This window comes from Hyperolius riggenbachi, chromosome 5 (assembly GCF_040937935.1).
Source record: "Hyperolius riggenbachi isolate aHypRig1 chromosome 5, aHypRig1.pri, whole genome shotgun sequence".
Classification (NCBI taxonomy): domain Eukaryota; kingdom Metazoa; phylum Chordata; class Amphibia; order Anura; family Hyperoliidae; genus Hyperolius; species Hyperolius riggenbachi.
This window is the reverse complement of record NC_090650.1, coordinates 32,366,373-32,390,830: the sequence shown is the minus strand read 5'-3', so window position 1 is coordinate 32,390,830 and position 24,458 is coordinate 32,366,373. Positions and strand designations below refer to the sequence as shown.

At 47.5% G+C, this 24,458-nt stretch overlaps 1 protein-coding gene across 2 annotated transcripts in view; it reads right to left on the bottom strand.

Moving 5' to 3' along the window:
* Window positions 1-1,446: 1,446 nt before the first annotated feature.
* CDK5 (cyclin dependent kinase 5) overlaps window positions 1,447-24,458 on the bottom strand; it is a 33,381-nt gene continuing 10,369 nt past the window's right edge. The window contains exons 4-12 of one of the 2 annotated variants that reach the window (XM_068235409.1): window positions 21,803-21,863; window positions 19,444-19,500; window positions 17,634-17,729; window positions 17,468-17,542; window positions 16,560-16,656; window positions 13,389-13,458; window positions 10,549-10,609; window positions 6,430-6,510; window positions 1,447-3,231 (exon numbers count right to left, since the gene is read on the bottom strand). In XM_068235409.1, the coding sequence (XP_068091510.1) occupies window positions 3,145-3,231; window positions 6,430-6,510; window positions 10,549-10,609; window positions 13,389-13,458; window positions 16,560-16,656; window positions 17,468-17,542; window positions 17,634-17,729; window positions 19,444-19,500; window positions 21,803-21,863 (685 nt within the window). In that variant the 3' untranslated portion in view covers window positions 1,447-3,144. The remainder of the gene's footprint in view (window positions 3,232-6,429; window positions 6,511-10,548; window positions 10,610-13,388; window positions 13,459-16,559; window positions 16,657-17,467; window positions 17,543-17,633; window positions 17,730-19,443; window positions 19,501-21,802; window positions 21,864-24,458) is intronic. The other variant, XM_068235410.1, reaches the window with a different exon arrangement.

Genomic DNA, 24,458 nt, shown 5'->3' with positions numbered 1-24,458 from the left:
GTCTGGGATTACATGAGGGTACAGATCAACCAGCAAGCTCATGGTGAACCAGAACTCATTGGAGTGTGTAAGGGGCTACAATGTTCCAAAAGCCCCCTGACATGAAGAGACAGAAGCATGTGAGGAAGCCTACATCCACAGAAGATCTGTGGTTAAAGGAGAACTGAAGTGAGAGGAATATGGTATCTGCCATATTTATTTCCCTTTAACCAATACCAGTTCCCTGGCAGCCCTGTTCATCTATTTGGCTGCGGAAGTGTCTGAATACCACCAGAAACAAGCATGCAGCTAATCTTGTCAGATGTGACAATAATGTCAGAAACACCTGATCTGCTGCATGCTTGTTCAGGGTCTACGGCTGAAAGTATTAGAGGCAGAGGATCAGCAGGGTTGCCAGAATTGTATTGCTTAAAAGGAAATACACATGGCAGCCTCCATATCCCTCTCACTTCAGTTGTCCTTTCATTCTCCGAAATATTTGGGACAATTGACCAGCCGAGTAACTTTAACCTCCCTGGCGTTCTATTAAGATCGCCAGTGCGGCTGCGGGAGGGTTTTTTTTAAATTAAAAAAACAACTGTTTCATGCAGCCAACTGAAAGTTGGCTGCATGAAAGCCCACTAGAGGGCGCTCCGGAAGCGTCATTCTGATCGCCTGCCTCCGGCGACCAGAATAAACAAGGAAGGCCGCAATGAGCAGCCTTCCTTGTTTTGCTTACATCGTCGCCATAGCGACGAGCGGAGTGACGTCATAGACGTCAGCCGCCTCCGATCCAGCCCTTAGCGCTGGCCGGAACTTTTGTTCCGGCTGCGCAGGGCTCGGGCGGCTGGGGGGGACCCTCTTTCGCCGCTGCTCGTGGCGGATCGGCGCAGAACGGCGGCGATCAGGCAGCACACGCGGCTGGCAAAGTGCCGGCTGCGTGTGCAGCTTTTTATGTCGCAAAAATCGGCCCAGCAGGGCCTGAGCGGCGACCTCCGGCGGTGATGGACGTATATATTCGTCCATACCGCTGAGGAGGTTAAAAACTGTGTTCAAGTGTACCTACTGGTAGAAGAATTGATGCTGTTTTGAAGGCAAAGTATGGCCACACCAAATATTGATTTGATTTAGAGTTCTCTTTTGTTCATTCACTGCATTTTGTTGATTGTTGAATAGAAATGATTAACACTTCAATTTTTTAAAGCGTTCTCTATTTATAACATTGTCTCACAATTGCCTAAAACTTCTGCACGTGTGTGAATATATATATATATATATATATATATATATATATATATATATATATATATTCATGTTATTGAATAACAACAATTATTATTATGAAGCATTAACCCCACAGTGGAGCCAATAACATTCCATACATGCCTCCCTCTACTAGGGCGCTGTTGACATAGAATGAGCCCCCATAGCACTACAGATGTGGAGCACAGTTGGAATCAAGAGAGGCACAGTGTAAAATAATCTGTATTTTCCAGAAATGGGACATTTACAGGGTAACCAACAAAATACAAAAAATGTACATTAAAATATACAACTGAGAAGGTCTGGGATTTTAGGCAATGAAAGATAAGGAGGGAGAGTCCTAAAATAAATAAGAGGGGGTGGGGACAAAGCAGCAGGAGGGGCTCATTCTCTGGCAGGAAGGTGGAGAAATTGGAATAATCTAGCAGCGGAATGGATCCTCTTGGTCTCTCCTTGGTAAGGGGGGCGTGCACAGATAGGCAGCCAACAGCAAGCTCCACCCACTCAATTACCTTTTGTCTGTGCAAGGCTTCACCCACCCACAGCTCTAGCCTATGGCAGATTTCACACACACACAGCTCTAGACTACAGCAGGCTCCACCCACACAGCTCTAGACTACAGCAGGCTCCACCCACACACAACTCTAGTCTATGGCCAATTCCACCCACACAGTTTTCATCTACAGCAAGTTCCACCCATACGCAACTCCGATTGAAAACCACAACCACACTTATTTACTGCCGGCTACAAGCACAAACTCAGTCTATGACTTTCCACACGTGCAAGACCCCACCCACAATGTCTTCTAGTCCAGCTGGCTTTAAATGACAACTGTAGTGAGAAGGCGGCTGACATTCCCCCTCGAGGAGCGTCGCCCACCGTAAGATTAGCAACAAGGCATTGTCGGTAATCATAACAAGGCCACGCAGCTCTCCTTCCAGCATGTTCGTGCAGGCCTACCCGCATATGTGCAGTAAGCCAGAGCCGCGGGCTCCACGCTACTGCGCAGCCACGATATTAGAGATGTACGGAGGTGCCACACTCAGCAACAGGGGTCACCGAGGGAAGCCTCAATAGGATCCTGAGGCTTCCCTCTCTTCAGGTAAGTATCTTACTTTGATCCGGAGCTTCAGCTCAGGATCGCTTAAAACAATAGCAATTGCCTGGCAGCCCTGCTGATCTGTTTGGATGCAGTAGTGTCTGAATCACACCAGAAACAAGCATGCAGCTAATCTTGTCAGATCTGCCAATAATGTCAGGAACCTCTGATCTGCTGCATGCTTGTTCAGGGTCTATGGCTAATGCTGGAAACAATGCTGGGTCTATGGCTGAAAGTATTAGGCAAAGGATCAGCAGGGCTGCTAGGTAACTGGTATTGTTTATAAGGAAATAAATATGGCAGCCTCCATATTCCTCTCCTTACAGTTGTCCTTTAAACACACCGACTTTTGGTCTGTAGATGGTTTCATCCACAAACTAAGCTCTAATATCTAACAGGCTCCACCCACAAGAAGTTCTGGAATACAGCAAATTCCACCCTCTTCATTCTCTCTATTGTACCAAACCCCACCCACCAGTGGCAAGATCCAACCCCTGACTACCATGTATGCACTTGGGGTCCACCCTGATTTTTGTCCCAGCAAGATAGAGACCTCGAGATCTGACCATGATGGAACTTTGATGTGTTTAGCCATTTCCAGGCAAGAACATGGATGGCCTTGATGACATCTCAATCGAATACTGCTGGTTTCTGGGGAACTCAAGAAGGAGCAGACCAAGTTACCATGCAGGAAAGACAAGGGGCAGGCAGGCAGGATCTGTGATCTGGTGGTGGAGAGAGGATAGAAGATCCGGACAGGTATAGGGGTGGAGGATAGGGAGGGGTCAGATGATTCGGTCAGTTATGGAGGGCAGAAGTCCGCAAAGTAAGGATGTTGAAGAGCTTCATCCGCCGATATCCGCTGGACTGGATTACATTTCAGGAGGTTCTGGAAAGAGACAATATAATTGAGAACAGAAGAGCACCAGGGGCCACTGTACACATGCTAGATACTTAGCAGAGAAGGTTGAGTTTAATGGATCAGGAAGTAGAGCGAGTATCAGTGGCTATGCAGAGACCAGCGGCAAGTGATCAGCGATTGGAATGGGAGGGAGGCGAGTTGCTCTATACAAGGCTTCCCTACGCTAATTCTGAAGCGGAGGGGGGAGCACGGAGGGCGGCCCTGGGGAGAGAAAGGTGGGAGAAGTCGGGCCGCCCTCCCCGCAGCACTCAGGGCGGTCGTACAGCCTGCATGCCCCTAGAAACGGGGCTGAATCCAGACAATCCTAAGAAGGGATCCGCATACAGACTTAGACTAAGGAACAGATTGAGTTTATTGTCCCATCACACACGTACAAGCGTGTGTCCATACACAGACGATCGTTTCAGGGCCTATACTTTCCCCTTCGTCAAGGCTTGAGCAGATAAACATGAGCCTTGACAAATGTGACCAGATAGCCCCCGAAACGATCGTCTGTGTACAGTCAAATGCTTGTATGTGTGTGATGGACCAATAAACACAATCTGTTCCTTACACAGTCTGTCGAATCCCCCTCATGATTGTCTGACCACAGCTGTGGACGTGGGCGGCTGCGCATGCGTGTCCGCGGACCTCTTGATTGTGCTCTGGTGGCCAGTGCATTAACATTTAAACTGTGCAAGTGCACAACGCTGCTACTGGAGCATGATCGAGAGAGGCACATGGAAAAGCCTGCAACCAAAGCTGTGGCCAAGGATCATATGGAGGGCTAGCGGCACACTGGAGGGCAGCAGAACTATTCTGAGGGATCGGAGAACTAGAGGCTGGAAGAAGCTAATCTTTACATCCTCAGCTCGGATGTCCTTAAAAGACCCATGCTTCCTATACTTAGGTTTTTTGTCAATAGCAACATGAATCTTTGAAGACTTACAACATAAGGTCATAAACTTGCCATCATTGGCTACATATAATAAAGCTTTGTTTGCTAGATATATGTTCAGGCAAATTTATTCAGGCAACAACACTAATCAGTTTTGAGTAAGTTGTCAACCCTTTATCAGGCCTTTACAAAGTGCAGAAAGTCTAAAAGGAGCTAAATTTGAATGCAAAATATGCAAATCAAAGGATAAGGGAGCATCTGAGCAAAGCAGATGTCAAACTGCACCATCTTGCAGGCCAACGTTAGAGTCGAATGGCTGTGGCTCTAGACTACGATACATTCACTACACGATTCGTAGACATATGACTGTGGTGGGGATTAAGGCTGGTTTCACAGTGAGACGTTACAGGCGCACGTTAGAGCAGCCTGTAACGCAGCCCACCGCACAGCAATGAAAAATCAATGGGCTGTTCACAGTGCCTACGTTGCGTTACTTAGTAACGCTGCGCCATAAGACAACGTACTGCATGCAGTACTTTATAAGCGGCAGAGCCGCGTTAGACTGCTTGCACATGCTCAGTAATGTTGGGGAGGAGCGGAGAGCGGCCAGGCACATGGCTAATTAATAATCACTGCACTCAGTGACGTGCAGTGTTTACTTCCTGGAGCGGCCGCTCTGTGCGGCGATTGGCCGGGCGGGACCATGTGATGCCGCATGCGTCAAGGCCGTAGCAATAGGGGTTGCAGAGGTAGCGACCGCATTGGGGCCCTTGGGCCAGAGGGGCCCCGAAGGGCCCTCCCTCAACTGTAATATTAGCTCTCTATTGGTCCTGTGCTGGTAATAATCACTTCTATAGATGCTTTGAATAGTGGTAATCACTAACAAGCTGTTCCCCATCCCCTTACTGCACCTCTGACACTGTAGTTACCATTGGCAGGTTTTGGTGCGTCGTATGAATTGTTATGTATAGAGCGCTTGGGGGGCCCCAATGTAAAACTTGCACCAGGGCCCACAGCTCCTTAGCTACGCCACTGGCATGCGTCCAAGAGTACGCATCACGGACGCCAGAGTGAGCTGCACACTCACTCTGCCGTCTACATCAGAGAGCACCAGGCGTTGCGTTAAGGGCACGTTATGCGACCATAACGTCCCCTAAAACGCAACGTCCTGGTGTGAAACCAGCCTAAACTGTGAGATCCTCTAAGGATCAGTTAAGTGACAAGACAATATACTCTGTACAGCGCTGCAGAAGATGTCGGCGCTATATAAATACTAAATAATAATCTCTAAATCGTGTTGGAGGTATTATCACTTAATAACCACTGTATGCAAAATGGACAACGTCCTATTTGTGCACTTATTAGTGCAAACAGGACGTTTAATAAACCTCCGTTCTGCGGAAATGCAGGCTGCGGGAGGGCGCACACCCATTTTAATCCCTCAATGGATGGCGTCAAGTTACTTTTATATAAACCCCGTAGAAGTATGTGTGTCCCAGTCCTCTGCTGTACCCTCCGTAACAATCACCAGCCCAGCGGCTTCTACATATGCGCATCTTGCAAACGCGCTCCTGTTGCTGGGAGCATTCTGGGCATGTGCACTGCTACTGCACAGAACCTTCCCGGCTATAAGAGCGCCATCAGGAAAGGCACATACATTACAGAAGGGACATGTGAACACTGGAGCACCGTGGAACTGCGGCGAAGGACCACACAGACTTCTAGGGGCTGTAAGAAGCGCCGGGTAAGTAAATCTTTATTTCCAGGATTCACCTCAGATATCCTTTAACCTCCCTGGCGGCTTGATTAGTTCCGGATTTTAGGGTCTAAAAGTAATGCCATTTTTCACAAGTTTTTAAACCCTAAAAGCAGGAAAAGAATCATACAGCAGTGAGATCTGCGACTGCCCTGCACAGACTCGTCTCCCTGTCATGTAGCACTGCAATTCTCCCTCTGTCCTCCGGGTGGCGCTGTACTCCTATTGTGAGAATGCAGTCTTGTCGTCATGATGGCGATCTCACCTGAGGGAAGAAGAATGTCTGCCAGCATGTGGATCCCAGGGGAGGGGAGTTGGAAAGCCGCCACACTGCACTGTCTCTGCATACCTCCCGGCGGTTACCCCGAGTCAGGATTACCACTTTTGGCTTCTTTTTCCCACCCCGAGCCTGACTCGGGGTCCCCACCAAGGGGGTTAATATAAAGTTCTCTTACATGCACTAGAAAGGCTGTAAGTAAACTGGGTTTTAAAGTGTCAGTGGAGGCGGCTGAACAGAAAAATCATACGTTACCTGCAGAAGGTCGCGGCCGGTGGCATTAAGTTTGGGCACGACGTTGACTAGTGAGGTGGTAGCCGGGTACATGGGGTATGGCTGGAAATACACAAGGACACAAGTCAGGAGAAGAAGCAGCGGCGGCCAATAGAGACACAGATGTTTCAGAGTATATCTCATAACATGAGGTGGCGGGGCTAGTGATGTCACAGGATTTACACTTTTATTAAAGTGGACCTGAACTTTTGCACAGGACAGAAGGAAAACAGAAATGCACTCTGTATGTATTTAGAGAGTTTAGCCTGTCTAATTCCCCCTCCTCTGTTACTAAGTACAAGTTGTAATTTGATCCCTCAGCTGTGTTGGCTCAGTAATCTCCTTTTACACCGCAGAGCAGCTAATTTGTCAACACAGGATGTTAACCCTATGTCTGCTTCCATGAAAGCAGGAAGTGCCACACTGCAGATTTATTGCTGGATTTCTGTCAGCTGTACCAAAGAAAGGTTTTTCTTTAAAGGTTATTATGCTGTTGCTTATCTTTTAGAGCAGAGAGGAAGTTCTGAGTTCAGGTCCGCTTTAAAATCAGGTACTGGGGGGGAGGAGGAGGGGAGGAGTTATCACAAATTTGCAGAATTCTTGAAATTCGGGCATGTATTTCACACTGACAAGATTGGTTAACAGAAAATAAAGTCTAGTTTAAACTGTACCAGAGCTGAGCCTAAACACAACAATTAGATACTAGCTAAGAAGAGGGATCCTCCAGAGGATTGCTATGTCCTCGTGGTTCTCACCATTGCCATGCACGGGCCCCCACAACATATCCAACATGTACTTGTCAGATATAGGTTATTGTGGGCTGTGCTCCCTGCCGTGCACAATGCCAGAGCTGCTGGTGGGCTCAGTACGGCCACACTTGTGCACAAAGAGGAGCGCAGAAGCAAACTTCCAGAGGGTCCTAGGCAGTGGTGGTGGTCAGGAGGAGGACGTGGGGAAACTCTGTAAGATTCAGAGGCTCCCCTCTTCGTCAGGGCCGGATTTGCACCTTTTGCTGCCCAAGGCCCACTGTCACCAACCGCCCTCAACATCTCATCACCCCCCAAACTTAGGCCTGGTGCACACCAGAGGAGTTTTTCTGAGCGTTTTGAGTTTTTAAATCGGCTGCTAATGTTATCCTATGTGTCTGTGCACACTGGAGCAATGAGGTTTTGTAAAAAAACCCCCATAGCATTACATTGGGAAGAGCTTTTGAAAGGTTTCAAAAGCTCTTCCCAATGTAATGCTATGGGTTTTTTTTTTTTTTTACAAAACCTCATTGCTCCAGTGTGCACAGACACATAGGATAACATTAGCAGCAGATTTAAAAACTCAAAACGCTCAGAAAAACTCCTCTGGTGTGCACCAGGCCTTACACACAATTTATAATAACAAAAACTTCATAGATCTTCCCAGTGCCCACTGTTCCTGCTCTGGGTCCCTCTGAACATATTCAGACCCCTCACTGCTGCCAGGAACCCTCTTCTTCCATGTGGCTGCACTCCCGTCTGTGTGCAACCGTACTGGGTCTGTGCGAGTTTGGTCCGCACATACCCAGTAGTTCAAAGCCTTTCGTGTGTGTCTGTTTCTTCTGTACACAAGTGACTTTGGACTAATGGGAATGTGAGGACACTACTTGTGCATGCCCATTACAGTTGCACTTGTACATGGGAGTGCAGCTATGGCAAAAAAAAAAAAAAAAATTAGCTGAATGTGTTTATGACTCAGTATAGGTAGTCATATTATGTCCATCTCTTTAGTATAGGTAGACCGGTGCCCCCACCTCAGTACAGGTAGTCAGATACTGTACCCCTTGCCCCCCCCCCCTTTAGTACAGGTGGCCGAATGCTGCCCCCCCCCCCTCATTTGGTATAGGTAGCCTGATGCGATCCAGGCGCACCCAGCCTCTTTAATACAGGTCGTCAGATGCTTTCCCCCATTGCCTCCCTTTAGTATAGGTAGCCAAATGCTGTGCCCCTCCTTTGTATAGGTAGCCAGATGCTGTCCCTTGTCAGCCCCCCCCCTTTGGAATGGCTAGTCAGATGCTGTCCCCTGTTGCCCCCAGCCCCCCTTATAATAGGTCATGGTGTGTTCCCCCCTAAATAAAGGCAGCCAGATGCTGTGTACCCCACGCCCTGCCCCCACACACACTTTAGTATAGGTAGTTATACGCTGCCCCCCCTCCCCCTTAGTATAGGCAGACAGTCACAACATCCCCTCTTCAACAGGAGCTGGTGCAGATATCCTCTTCCTCCCCCCGCCCTCCGAGCAGGAACAGAGTCACTCACTTTTCTCCAGAGTTCCAGCGCCGAAGCTTCATCTATCCCTCTGTCAGCCGCTGCTGTGCATCTCTATCTCCCGCTGGCTGTCCCCGCCATGTGACTCGCCGGTAATGTGCCAGGCAGCGAGTCACATGTGAGAGACACCAGCGGGAGATAGAGATGCACAGCAGCAGCTGACAGAGGGATAGAGGAAGCTTCGGCGCTGGAACTCTGGAGAGAGGTGAGTGACTGTTCCTGCTCGGAGGGCGGGGGGGAGGTAGCAATTGAGCTAAATGATCCGGCCGCCGCCCGCCGCTAAAAGCCTCACCACCTCACCTCGGGAATGCGCTGCCCAACCAGGTCCCCAAATTCCAGAAGGGGTCTGCATGCAGCCTCCTGGCTGCTGTAGGCTCGCTCCAAGCCAGTGAAGGGGCGGCCGCGGCAGCAGACTTGTCAACGATTCTTAGGGCTGGTGACAGGTGCATTTAATCTGCCACCACCCGCCCCTCTGACTTTGCTAAATTCTGCCGCCCTAGGCACGTGCCTTGAGTGCCTTTCCGCAAACCCGGCCCTGCTCTTCGTAGGTTAGTATCTATTTTTTTCTTGAAGGTCGCCTCAGGTTCTCTTTATAGTGTACCTGAGATGGGCACTAAAACAAAAATATACATACCTGGTGCTTCCTCCAGCCATCTACAAGCTAATCTCTCCCTCGCCGTCCACCTTCGCCAAATCGTCCCGTAAAGCCCTCCAGTCAGGACCAGTCCGACCACATGCGCCCCCATAGCCAGAAGCGTTCTGTGCCTGCACAATTGCTCCTGGCCACAGGAGCGCATGCGACTGGACTGCACATGCACAGTACGCCCGAGACCGGAGGTCTTTGCGGGGCCAATTGTTAAACATCAAGGAGGTGGAGTAGGACAGCAAGGGAGCGATTAGCCTGGTGGGGGGCCCAAGTATGTATATTTTTTTTCTTTAGTGCCCATCTCAGATGTCCTTTAAAGGATACCACAACTGACATGTGGCATAATGAGATAGACATGGGTATGTACAGTGCCTAGTACACAAATAACTATGCTGTGTTCCTTTTTTTCTTTCTCTGCCTGAAAGAGGTAAATATCAGGTATGTAAGTGGCTGACTCAGTCCTGACTCAGACAGGAAGTGACTACAGTGTGACCCTCACTGATAAGAATTTCCCCCTTTTTTATCTCTTTCTTGCTCTCAGAAGCCATTTTCTTCTAGGAAAGTGTTTTATAGTTGGAATTTCTTATCAGTGAAGGTCACACTGTAGTCACTTCCTGTCTGAGTCAGGACTGAGTCAGCCACTTACATACCTGATATTTACCTCTTTCAGGCAGAGAAAGAAAAAAAGGAACACAGCATAGTTATTTGTGTGCTTGGCACTGTACATACCCATGTCTATCTCATTATGCCATATGTCAGTTGTGGTATCCTTTAACTGCAATTTAGTCAAAAGGGTCAGGAGATCAGGCAAATTCTGTAGCCTCCACCTTCTGCAAAATAATGTGTTTTATCTACTGGTGTCTCTATAGCAACACCAGCTAACTGCTCTGCAAACACACAGGAGGTGTCTGAGGCCTCTGCAGCTAAAATCAGGTTGCCTGCTCATTTCTGTGGCCAGGGCTGGAGTAATAACACAACATCATATTTCTCACTATCTGAGCTGCAGCCAGGAGGGGGGATGGAGGTCCTTCTATAGGACATAACATAACTATGCTGCACCATCACGGCTTTGCTATAAATAGATCTATCACCTTTCCAGCAATCATAATGTCCGGATTGTTGTATGACCCACCAGCTCACAGGCCACCCCGCATATCTCACCTTATAGTCCGGTAACTTGGTCATGGCCGGCCACTGTTCTTCTGTGGGAGTCCCCAATAATGTGAGCAGAGTGAAGGAAAGTGGCAGAGCTCTTCTCCAGCCAATGAAGACATGGATTCGGGGTAAGGGGTGGGCAGAGAGATTCGGGGGGGGGGGGGGGTTAGGAAGCGTAATGAGAGGGAAAGAGAAGAAAGAGATATGGATGTTGGGGTGAGAAAAGTAAAAAAGGTACCCATGCACTAATTCGATTTCCCAAATACAGCAGATTCAGTCACTGTGATCAAATCTTCTGTGAAATCGTTAACGCAGATGTTGACCGATCGACAGATTTCCATCCAAAATCAATCGATTCAGTCATCTGTCCAGGCGGAAAATTTAGCTTGATTGCAGGAGGGTTGGGAGCGCATCGTTAGCGGCGTTCGATACAGCAACCACCGACGCAGCAGTAATATCACCTGTCTGTCTGTGCGAGTCCGCGGGTCCTTGCAGTCTCTCACTTTTTCAAGCATCTTCTCTTCACTCCTGTCCTGTCCACTGAACGGAACACGAAGTGAAGGGAAGAATGGAGGAGGACACCGGAAGAAGTGAGATATTGCACGGACATGGGGACTTGCGCCGGGGGACAGGTAATATCATTGGGGTGGCAAAGCAGGCGGCAGCTCCACAGGTTGTGAATAGATTTCATGCTGAAATCTATTCAAAATCTGTGTGTAGTGTATGGGCAGCTAATAGATCCCTCTGTGATCAGGTTGGATCAGAAAGGGATCTATCTGTTAGCTGATCTAACGATAGCAATCGACCAGTGTGTGGCAGCCTTAATGAGGAACTCCAGTGAATATAATGTAATAAAAAAAGTGCTTAATTTATCTATAAATGATTTAGTCAGTGTTTTCCCATTGTAAAATCTTTCCTCTCCCCGATTTACATCCTGATATTTATCACATGGTGACATTTTTACTGCTGGCAGGTGATGTCAGTGGAAGGAGATGCTGCTTGCTTTTTTGGCAGTTGGAAACAGCTGTTATTTCCCACAATGCAACAAGGCTCCCACAGTGTGATGTTAGAACCATGGTCCTGACATCACACTATGGGAGGGGTTTCCCCACAATATCAGCCATACAGAGCCCCCTGATGATCTATTTGAGAAAATGAATAGATTTCTCATGTAAAATGGGGTATCAGCTACTGATTGGAATGAAGCGCAATTCTTGGTTACGGTTTCTGTTTAAAGTGGATCCGAGATGAACTTTTACTCATTGCATAATTGTGTTCCTTTCCTACTGTTTGTAGGGCATTCCTCAAGCCAAATACTTTTTTTGTTTTAGGCACAGACTAACCAGCAAGCTCATGGTGACCCAGAACTCATTGAAGTGTGTAAGGGACTACAATGGTCCTAAAAGCCCCCTTACTAAGATGTTAAGAAAAACAAAAGTTTGCTTTCCTAAAACAGAAAGAATTTGCGATAATTCAGGTTGGAGTGAGCTTGAGATGTCTCCCAGAGCAACACTGCTGAATATATGCAAATTAACCATTGTACCCTTAGAAGCTAAACACACCTCCAGAACCGCTGAAATGCAATGATGTGTCAGCTTGTTAATTTGTACAGAGCCATAATAATCCAACATGCATACAGACTGTTTCGGATTGTTTGATCCTCATCAGTGCATGGCATGGATTAATTTGGCTCTATGGAGTAGGGCTTGTGCATAATAATCCAACATGCATGGTCGCCATGAGCTTGCTGGTTAGTCTGTGCCTCTCGGATTCTTACACACTCCAATGAGTTCTGGGTCACCATGAGCTTGCTGGTTAGTCTGTGCCTCTCGGATTCACAAGCCCTACTCCATAGAGCCAAATTAATCCATGCCATGCACTGATGAGGATCAAACAATCCGAAACAGTCTGTATGCACGGCCGGGACCATACACCGGCTGTATCCTGCGCCCAAGTCTCCCAGCGGCGATTCCTCTTGTACGCCCGGGTAATGCCGCCACATGTTGCCAAACGCTGCCATTTGGCTGTATGTATTCTCTGCTGAATGTAGCTTGTGGCAAATAGCCTGAACAGCATGACAAACGAGCAGTTCAGCCGCCTGTGGAAATGAGGCTTTGGGGTCAGGGAAAAGAGGGATATGAGAAACAGAGGTGGAAGGAGAAACTTCTATGCCATCAAAAGAAGTGTACCATATCACAACAGCAGTAATAGCCTACAGACATCCAATCGTTGCCTGATCTGAGCATATGCACCGTTAGTGTCATCCCTCAGGATCATGATCGTCCGGGTGGCACTGCGGGGAACCAATACTGTACAGACATGTCACTTGGGTATAGCCAAGCAAAGTGTGATGTTGCTACGGGGAGGGAAGGAGGGCGGTTGCGCTGCACGATATGGAGTGGCTTCCGGCCAGCGCGGTAGGAAGAGGAACACTGTGCTTTGAAGGTCACTACCGCTGTCGTTTACAGCAGTGTTCCCCAACCCTGTCCTCAAGGCCCACTAACAGTGCATGTTTTGTGGAAATCCACAGTAGTTGGTAATCAGCTCTGCTGAGACACTAATTACCCCACCTGTGCAAGTTTGTGGTTTTCTACAAAACGTACTTTTGGTGGGCCTCGAGGACAGGGTTAGGGAGCTCTGGTTTAAAGAGGTGGAGTTCAGATCTTTAAAAACGAGTGTGAGTGACACGTGTCCCCACGCTGGACTGAGACGGGCCCAAACGCCACCTTTGCACAAGTTCTGTCTAGCATACATATGAGGCTGTAAAGTTTCAGTCAGGTAACAATAATTGAATGTCTGTAGTAAGCAGAATACGCGCAGAGACAGAGGCGGCTCAGAAAGGATATCGAAAGATTCTCTTCAGCTGATCATCCACATCGTTCCCCGGAAACAGCGGCCTCCCGGCATTCGCCAGCTCTGACAAGGAGAGAAAGGGGTGTGAAGAGAGGGCATGGTAAAGGAGTATCCCGCACACGCAAGTCTCCTGATAACACTGCTACTTCCGTACCACAATGGCCTCATTTATCAGCGGACTGTCTGAGTTGCTCCACTCCAAACAATCGCATCCACCCCTGCTCTGTCTACTTACAGCTGTGGAGAGTAGGGATGATCATGAGATGCAACTATTTCCGAGGTCATGCAGATTTATGTACATTTTCATGCAAATATATGCAACTTGAAAATGGACCAATCAAGTCCCACCCAGATTTAAATTGATTAGTCCATTTTCAAGCTGCATAGATTTGAATAAAAATTTACATAATTCTGATGAACGCTATAATTTACGATAGGATCCTTCACTTTCATAAGGTGTGGGACCCTTGTATATCCAAGGGCCTCTGCCTGGCCTACAGAACCAAATGGACCCATGCTGACCCCATATTTCCTACCCCATCCTTCAACCCAGGCCTTACTGAAAGCTCATACTCTTTATCTCATTTCCCACTCAGGACCCTCAGCTCACTATATCTCGATGACTTCTCTATCACTATACTCCTACTGCACTTGCATCATTTCAGATTAAGCTGGCTTACTGCTATTGTTTATGACAGCGCAAGGGAATAGGAGGCGCCCAAACATCAATCACTGATAATTATGTGGTAAAAGAAGGTGGGTGTCAGCCTACCTTAAAGAGAACCCGAGGTGTGTTTAAAGAATGTTATCTGCATACAGAGGCTGGATCTGCCTAACCAGCCCAGCCTCTGTTGCTATCCCAAACCCCCCTAAGGTCCCCCCGCACTCTGCAATCCCTCATAAATCACAGCCATGCTGTGAGGCTGTATTTACATCTGTAGTGTCAGTCTCAGCTGCTCCCCCGCCTCCTGCATAGCTCCGGTCCCTGCCCCCGTCCCTTCCCTCCAATCAGCGGGGAGGGAAGGGATGCAGGCGGGGACTGGAGTTCTGCAGGAGGCGGGGAGAGCAGCAGACTGACACTATAGAGATAAACACAGCCAGCTCTGACAAGCTGTTTGTCAGCAGCATGGCTGTGATTTATGAGAGATTGCAGAGTGCAGGGGGACCTTAGGGGGGTTTGGGATAGCAACAGAGGCTGGGCTGTATAGGCAGATCCAGCCTCTGTATGCAGATAATATTCTTTAAACCCACCTCGGGTTCTCTTTAACCCATTCAGGTTCCGTGGTTTTCACGAGAGAAATGTTCACCTCCCATTCATTAGCCTATAACTTTATCACTACTTATCACAATGAACTGATCTATATCTTGTTTTTTCCGCCACCAATTAGGCTTTCTTTGGGGGGTACATTTTGCTAAGAGCCACTTTACTGTAAACGCATTTTAACAGGAAGAATAAGAAAAAAATGGAAAAATTCATTATTTCTCAGTTTTCAGCCATTATAGTTTTAAAATAATACATGCCTCCATAATTAAAACTCATGTATTGTATTTGCCCATATGTCCCGGTTATTACACCGTTAAAATGATGTCCCTATCACAATGTATGGCGACAATATTTTATTTGGAAATAAAGGTGCATTTTTTCCATTTTGCATCTATCACTATTAACAAGTTTAAAATAAAAAAAATATAAAAAATTTTATCTTTACATTGATATTTAAAAAGTTTAGACCCTTAGGTAAATATTTACATGTTTTTTTTTTTTTTTATTGTAATGGTTTTTTTTATTTATAGTAAACATTTTATTTGGGTAGTTTTGGGAGGGTGGGGGGTAAACAATAGATTTATAATGTAAATGTGTGTTGATTTTAATTTATTTTCATTTTCAGGTGTAGTTTTACTTTTTGGCCACAAGATAGCGGCCATGAGTTTGTTTACATGACGTCACTCTAAGCGTAACACACGCTTAGAGTGGCGCATCAGGAAGGGAACGGCCAGAAAAGGCGCAGCTTCCGAGAGAAGCTGTCGCTTTTACAGCGGGGGAGAGGAATCAGTAATCGGGCTTCATAGCCCGATATATTGATTCCCTGACTACCGAATCCGCGGCCGGGAGTGCGCGTGCACGCGCACGATCGGCCGCGGGGGCGCGCGGTAGCGCACATGGTTTCTGGACGTAGTTTCTACGTCCAGAAACCAAAATAGGTTAATGAAGGCTAGTTGTCATAATTAGGAATCATTGACAGTAAAACCTTGGCTTGAGAGTAACGTGGTTTAAGAGCGCTGTGCAATAGAAGCAAACATTTTTGTGAATTTTTGACTTGATATACAAGCAACAAAAAAAAAAGTATACAAGCGTCACGTAATCACAACTGAGCTGATAGTTCTTCTCCCTTTGGCGCTGCAGGATTGTACTTATTTGTACTTAATCTGAGTGAAGTCACATTTCCATATAATCCTCAAAAGGAACTCTCATTGGATAATAGTTAAAGCCACACAAAGAAAAAGGATGGGGCGAGCCAACAGATGGCAATGATTGTTATAGTGTAAGTCTTGTTTACATTTTTATTTTATACCATTTTAATATAACCATTTTTGGATTGTGGAACGAATCGGGTTTCCATCAATTCTTATGGGGAAATTCCCTTTGATATAAGAGTGCTTTGGATTAAAAGCATGTTTCCAGAACTAATTATGCTCGCAAACCAGGGTGCCACTGTACTTTATTTCGGCACAGTAGACAATGCGTTTCACGGCTTAATGTCGCTTCATCAGGTCAATGAGGTGCCCACAAAACGAAAAGTGAAGACTGGAGCGCCACTGCTAGTGTTTCCCATTTAATATTTTTATGATCCATTTTTATGTTGACCTAAATAATGCCATTGTATTCTTTTTGTCAAATGCAATGTTTTATTTCATCCCTGCAGCCCATGTTGGGCCCGCAGACAGTTTGTATTTTTTATATTTGAAACTTTGCACCTTGTGCCTAAAGTCTATGAAACTAAAACTTTACATAATTCTGCATGAACTCGGAAATATTTGCACCTCATGGATTATCCCTAGTGGAGAGTAACATATGTACATGGCTGGGTGCTTTGCGGCAACACAGAGAGTTGTTATTTCAGACAGGAAGTAGAGAGATTCATAAGACTCGCTCCCTAACTCACCTGCAAAGATGCAGCCGGCTGACCACATGTCTATGGAGGTGGAGTAAAGTTTGGCACCAAATAAGACATCCGGCGGGCGATACCATAGCGTCACCACCTGTAATGACAGCGATGAGCACACAGCTGGGTGGAGCCACAATAACAGGCAGTGATCTTCTTCCTCTGCCAACTGAGGAAGTTCGGCATGGAGCAGGAGATTCTAACTCGTTCCTACTCAGCCACCATCGAATCCATCCTCTGCTCCTCCATCTTGGTCTGGTATGCGGGAGCCACCACCAGCGACAGGCATAAACTACAGAGGATCATCAGGTCAGCGGAAAGGATCATTGGGAGACCTCTCCCCCCGCTTGACCTCCTGTATAACACAAGACTGCGTGCCAGGGCACCGAAGATCGCAAGTGACCCCTCACACCCAGGCTACTGCTTCTTCACCCTTCTACCGCTGGGCCGGAGACTTCGGGTCATCCCCACCAAGACCACCAGACATAAGAACTCTTTCTTCCCTGCAGCCGTTGGCCTCCTGAACTCCCTAAACATTATTCCACCCTCTATCAGTGCCCTACCACCTGCATAGGAGCGGTCTGCAAAAGGAACACGTTTCTTGCTCAAACAATCCAGGCACCGGCCACCACATTTTAACTGACTGACTTTTTACCTGCACATTTTGGTAGACTTCAGCAGGGAGCCTGTAAAGTTGCACACTGTCGCTGAATGTATATTTGTGTACTTACATATTTGTGCATTTTTGTATTACTGTCATGTTCTTATTGTATTGCCTTTTGTCTATGTACCACTCGGTAGCTATGTATGTGCTGTGCCAAACCCAATTCCGGGCATGACCCAGTTATGCTTGGCGAAATAAACGATTCTGATTCTGATAGGACAGTAAACAGGCCAATAACACTCACCTCTGCTGAGTAACAGCGAACTGGAATGCCAAATGCCCTGGCCAGGCCAAAGTCTGCCAGCTTCAGCTCTCCATTCTGCAGAGACAGTCACAGAGAGATTATCCCAAGCAGAAGAAACATCAATACAACCCTTGCATGTGCAGATTACATCACACTGTTACCTTACCCTATTGATGAGCAGGTTCTGTGGTTTCAGGTCTCGATGCAGCACGTTGCGACTGTGGCAAAAGGCCAGGCCTTTCAGCAGCTGATACATAAAGGACTACAGGAGAGCGAACATAAAGCAGATGTACTATGCTGAGGGCAAATAGAGTCCATACAGAAGCTTCTAGATACACTGCACACACTACAGTGCCAACCGCATGTCTACGCACACAGCTTCCAGATACATTGCACATACTACAGTGCCAACCGCATGTCTACGCACACAGCTTCCAGATACATTGCACACACTACAGTGCCAACCGCAACACTGCACACACTACAGTGCCACCACAACACTAAACACACTACAGTGCCAACCGCATGTCTACGCACACAGATTCCAGATACACTGCACACACTACTGTGCCACCACAACACTGCACACACTACTGTGCCACCACAACACTGCACACACTACTGTGCCACCACAACACTGCACACACTACAGTGCCAACCGCATGTCTACGCACACAGCTTCCAGATACATTGCACACACTACAGTGCCAACCACAACACTGCACACCACAACACACACTAGTGCCAACCGCAACACTGCACACACTACAGTGCCAACCGCAACACTGCACACACTACAGTGCCAACCGCAACACTGCACACACTACAGTGCCAACCGCAACACTGCACACACTACAGTGCCAACCGCAACACTGCACACACTACAGTGCCAACCGCAACACTGCACACACTACAGTGCCAACCGCAACACTGCACACCCTACTGTGCCAACCGCAACACTGCACACCCTACTGTGCCACCACAACACTGCACACACTACAGTGCCACCACAACACTGCACACACTACAGTGCCACCACAACACTGCACACACTACAGTGCCAACCGCAACACTGCACACCCTACTGTGCCACCACAACACTGCACACACTACAGTGCCACCACAACATTGCACACACTACAGTGCCACCACAACACTGCACACACTACAGTGCCACCACAACACTGCACACACTACAGTGCCACCACAACACTGCACACACTACAGTGCCACCACAACACTGCACACACTACAGTGCCACCACAACACTGCACACACTACAGTGCCACCACAACACTGCACACACTACAGTGCCACCACAACACTGCACACACTACAGTGCCACCACAACACTGCACACACTACAGTGCCACCACAACACTGCACACACTACAGTGCCACCACAACACTGCACACACTACAGTGCCAACCGCATGTCTACGCACACAGCTTCCAGATACACTGCACACAGTACAGTGCCAACCACAATACTGCCCACACTACCAAGGCTGTGGAGTCGAGGCAATTTGGGGTACCTGGAGTCGGTGGTTTCACAAACTTGTACTAACACCACACCCCTGGTAAGCATTAGGCTAAGGAGTCGGAATTGAAGAGTCGGAGAAATTTTTGGGTACCCATAGTCGGTGGTTTCATAAACTAGGGAGTCGGATAATTTTCATACTGACTCCACAGCCCTGCACACTACAGTACCAACCACAACATGTTTGCGCACACAGCTTCCAGGTACACTGCACACACTAAAATGCTAACCAACCCAACACTTGTGCACAAACACCACACATACACTGCACACACTACAGTGCCAACCACAACAGCTTCCATGATATACTGCACACACTACAGTGCCAACCACAACACTGCACACACTACCCTGTCTCTCACAGTTTGGCACAAGAAATATGGAGGACCATGGATGCAGCTCTATCAGCCCACACAACCCCATGTTCCTGTCTCACCTTTACAATCTCCGGGTCCAGGTCCCCATTACAACTGTCAAAGTATTTCTTTAGGTCCTAAAAAAAGAGAGACAAAGAATGGACAATCAAAGGGGAGAATTCAAGGCAGAGAATGAAGGTTCCTATTTACACGTATATTCAGGAGGCCATGCCGATTACTGAAGGGAGCAGAGAGCTAGCCTGGTGCAATGATGACAGTTCTATTCATCTTCCTTATGAGCCATCTTGTGCTGAGCACAGGCTGGCCACTGTGTCACTGGCAGTTCTGGCAGGAAGTCTGCTGTTCGCAGACAAATATCACCCCCCTAAATTTTAAGCTACCTTCACACTTTAGCATTTCCGCACCTGAAACAATTCTTCCTAATTATTTTGTCAGGAAATCCAAAGTTTGTATGGGGATATCACTGGCCTTCCCTGTAAGGATCCCCTTATTAGATGAATGCCCCATTTCCCTTAGTTACTGCAGGTACTTCATAGGCTGCACAGCACAATATTGTTCTTGCATTCTCCCTCTTGCCTTCACTGTGTAGCACATGTGGCTAGTCCAGGAGTCAAACAATGTGTCGGTACAGTGATCATTCCAAAAGTCCTTCCCAAATCCACACATTTCAGGTGACAAATATCGTTTATGGCGTAGTATGGATACAGAAGCGTCAAAAAGGATAAAAGTATCTAAAAAGTTTAAAACATGAGGAGGCAGTGGTGGACTTACCTTCTCCAAGCAGACACAAAAATTGCCAATGTGTTTGTCAAATACAACAAGTTTATTTACATACTCTGGGGGACAATGCAACGTGTTTCACAGGTTTGATCCCGCTTCATCAGGCAACAACAACGGAGCAATAGCAAATGTGGTCGGCAGAAGAGCCAGGCACATCTGTCACGTACTACAGTATCCATACTACACTATATCAAGTCTGCCCCTGGCAAAGGGGTGATATCCCTTTTTTTCCCCTCATCTACAGAGAGTGACATCTTAATCCTGAGTGGGGTCAGGTCCAATCCCCCCACCTACCTATACAGTGGTTACTTTTGAGGTAATGCTGCTTTGTGGGTATAGCTTATTACTCTATCATACTTCATTTCAACTACCAGCACATACTGCACTATATCTTGCTCTTGGTGTCCCTACTCTGTGTTAAATATCGTTTATGGTTTATTAGCATCTCGGCCACAGCGGCTGGTTGCATTTAAGTTCTGAATGCTATAGATTGTGGTTTGCTGCTAAAACACCAGGGCCCATATGCAATTGACTTTTTTTCTCTTCAGTTTTGCCCTAGGAGATAATTTTTCATCTTCTCTTTAACCACTTCAGGACTCAGCCTTGACTCCCCCTTAAAGGGAAGGTTCAGGGAGGGAGGTAAAAAAATAAAAATGAATATCCACTTACCTGGGGCTTCCTCCAGCCCGTGGCAGGCAGGAGGTGCCCTCGCCGCCGCTCCGCAGGCTCCCGGTGGTCTCCGGTGGCCGACCCGACCTGGCCAGGCCGGGCTCTTCTGCGCTCCAAGGCCCGGCACTTCTGCGTCCCACGCCGGCGCGCTGACGTCATCGGACGTCCGCCGGGCTGTACTGCGCAGGCTCTACAGCCCCCAGCACAGATCAAATAACAGGCAGAGCAACCAGATCGCCCCCCTTTTTTCCCCACTAGGGGGATGATGTGCTATGGGGTCTGATCGCTCCTGCATGCGTGTGGCTGGCGGGGGCGGGGGGGGCACCTCAAAGCCCCCTCCACAGCAGGATTCCCCCCTCTCCCTCCCTGCCCCGGAGATCAGAGGCTGCACAGGAACAGATCTGTCCTGTGCAGCCTCTAACAGGCTCCTGCCTGTCATGTGACAGCGATCCCCGGCCGCTGATTGGCTAATCTAGTACAACGCTGCTATTAGCAGCGTTGTAAAAATGTAAACAAAGCGGATTATTTCCGCTTGTGTTTACATTTAGCCTGCGAGCTGCGATCGGCGGCCCGCAGGCTATTCACGGAGCCCCCCGCCATGAATTGACAGGAAGCAGCCGCTCGCGCGAGCAGCTACTTCCTGATTAATTAGCCTGCAGCTGGCGACGCTGAACTGCGTCGCTGGTCCTGCAGCTGCCACTTTGCTGATGCGCGTTATGAGTGCGCGGTCAGCAAGTGGTTAAAATAACTTTTCAGCACTTTGTTATTGAAAAAATACCACAAAGTAGGAGATGTACTGTCCAAATTATTTTGAGTGTTTTCTTGCTTGCTAGTGGTCTAAAGGGCATTTTAATGACAAGATGTGAACAGATCACCTAGGAGAAAACTCCGGAGAAAAAGTAAATAGCATATGGGCTCAGGTGACAAGTGAGAACCGCCCAAATAATCCCTGGACAGACAGCTGCTTACCTGATCGCAGTATTCGAATACCAGCGTCAGTTTCTTATCGCTGTGAAGAACATCATGTAACCTGCAAGGGAAGCATTCTGTGTAAAGGTGGCCACACACCATACCATTTTTAAATATCTGTTCAAATCAAGAATTGCAATCAATTTTTCTGACTGATTGTAACATTTCAAAAAAGTTGACCAATGTACCACACATCTATGTTCAATTTTTCCCCAATTATGATAAAAATGATTGGAAACTCAGAGGAAAGCGTTAGGGTGTGTACGCGTATATTAATAAATTGACAATCTAATACACACCATATAATCTTCAAAGAGGAGCTGTTAGGTATAGGGCCTCAGAGAAAAAAAACACATATCAGTAGCTAAAGATTGGCTGTACTTACATTACATATGCATTTCACTGTCCACGTTTGGATTTCACAGAATTTTTATATAGTATATGCAGAGATTGATGCTCCTGACAGCTCATGGCAGGTTCCATGTTTAAGGGGAGACAGAGAGCGCTCCGATGGTGCATTACCACAAATATATGTTTTAAGCACGAAACAATATATAAAATAATACTGCGCCTTGCATAGCCCGTCAGTTGGTCGCCTCAGTACATTCCAGCCTGGCCAGGGCTGGAGGTGTGGATGGAATCACACAGGAGCGTCCTTCTGCGGGGAGCGGTGCGCAGTGACTGCTGTCAAAAAAACTTTTGCTTCAGGTTCCATGTTTGTCTGTCTCCTATGAAGCCAAATGTGTCGTCATGTCCTGCCTGCTTCCTGATGATTCCACTCAGAAAAAATACAACACTACTGTGCAGTGAATATTAATTAGCCATGTGGCTAGGAACAATAGCGGACTCATGCAGTATACTCTGCCCCGAGATTTATCAGTGCTGTGCGCTGGACTGAGTTACATGCTATTGTAACTTGACCCTGTAACTTCTCATTAGCAGCCGAGGGGAGGGCCCCAGAATGCTTTGCAGTATGCTTTGCAGTATGGCTCTCGGCCTCTTAAGAGCTTGGGTCTAACAGCTTTGCTGATAAGCACACATAAAAAGTAAGAGAGATTTTTAACTTCAGTATTGCCTTTTTGGCTTCCTTCTAAACTGTTTAACACAGGAGAATAGAGGTTTAAATTAGCTTTTGCAGCCTGACAGATACTCTTTAAAACAAGAAATCTGATTGGATTTTTCAGTCGAACTTAAAAAAAAAAAGCTTTAGATTTTTTTCAGGAGATCCTATCATGATTATTGAATTTCCCTAAAATCTGATAATTTTATTGTATCGAGTGTGGCCACCTTAAGCTGGATCTGCTCCTTTGTTCTTCACCAATCAGATGTAATGAAACAGACAGGATAGTTGTGGGGCTGTCACTCAGTTCTGGCTTTCTTATAACCCACCAGGAGCCTCCTACAGTCCAGAGATTCTCTGGAACAAGACCGTAAAGGTGCCTACACATCTAGCGATATATGGGCAGGTGAACCAACCGATCTCTTTCTGATCAAATCTGATTGGAGAGAGATCTGTTTCATGCCCATAGACCGCAGGTCAATTCCTGGCGGCCCCCCAAGTGTAAAGTATCCCCTCTGGTGACCACGCAGTGTAAATTCTCACCAGTCCTGCAGGCGCGACTGCCAGCCTCATCCACCATCACCCCCGTGTCCCCAGTCACCAGGAGCGCCACAATGTGGCATGCGTACCACGTGTGTGTGTGTGTGTGGGGGGGGTGACATCACACATGCGCCTGTTGACACATGGGGGCGATGGTGCAGAAGGTCGGAAGCCGGGCACCAGCGGGGCAGGTGAGGATTTACACTGCCCGAGGAGGGGGGGAGAACACCACATTTCACACTTGGGGGGAGAGCACCCCATAGGTTTTTGCCAGCTGAATCTAAGGATTTAGTTAACTTCGTGGTAGGGTCAATCTAGCCACACAAATGCCTCTCTTACCGTGGCATCGACCATTAACAGGACAGTATACTCCACTCTATTCAAATTGAAGATGGAAAGTTTATTTTTTCATTATGGTAATCTAATTCCTAGTAAACAGGTTGTGGATGTGCACCGCTTGTAGAGTCAGGACATCTCACGGGGGACAGCGCTGGTGGAGGAGGATGGGGGAAGCCTCTAGAGAATCCTCAGGCTTCTCTCCCTTCCATGGCAACTTGCCCAAATTGTGCACTACTTTTCACTACAGGGTTACTTTAACCACTTCAGGCCGTACAGCCTGGAGGACGTCCGATGACGTCAGCGCGGCGGCGTGAGGCGCACGTTGGGGCGCAGAAGAGCCCGACCTGGCCAGGTCTGGTGCGCCACCAGAGAAGACCGGGAACCTGCGGAGCGGCGCCGAGGGCTTGTCCTGCCTGCCATGGGCTGGAGGAAGTCCCAGGTAAGTGGATTAGTATTTTTTTTGTATAACCACCGTGAACCTTCCTTTTAAGAGGAAATAAATATGGCAGCCTTCATATTGCTCTCACTTCTGTTGTCCTTGAAAGCACACCAAAAAAGAGTTGTACAGAAGCTGGCATATCTATTTCCTCATAAACCATGCAGATTGTCTGGCTCTCCTGCTGTTCCTCTACCCCTAATACTTTTAGCCATAGACCCTGAACAAGCATGCAGAAGATCAGACACTTCTGACTGAAGTCTGACTGTATTACCTGCATG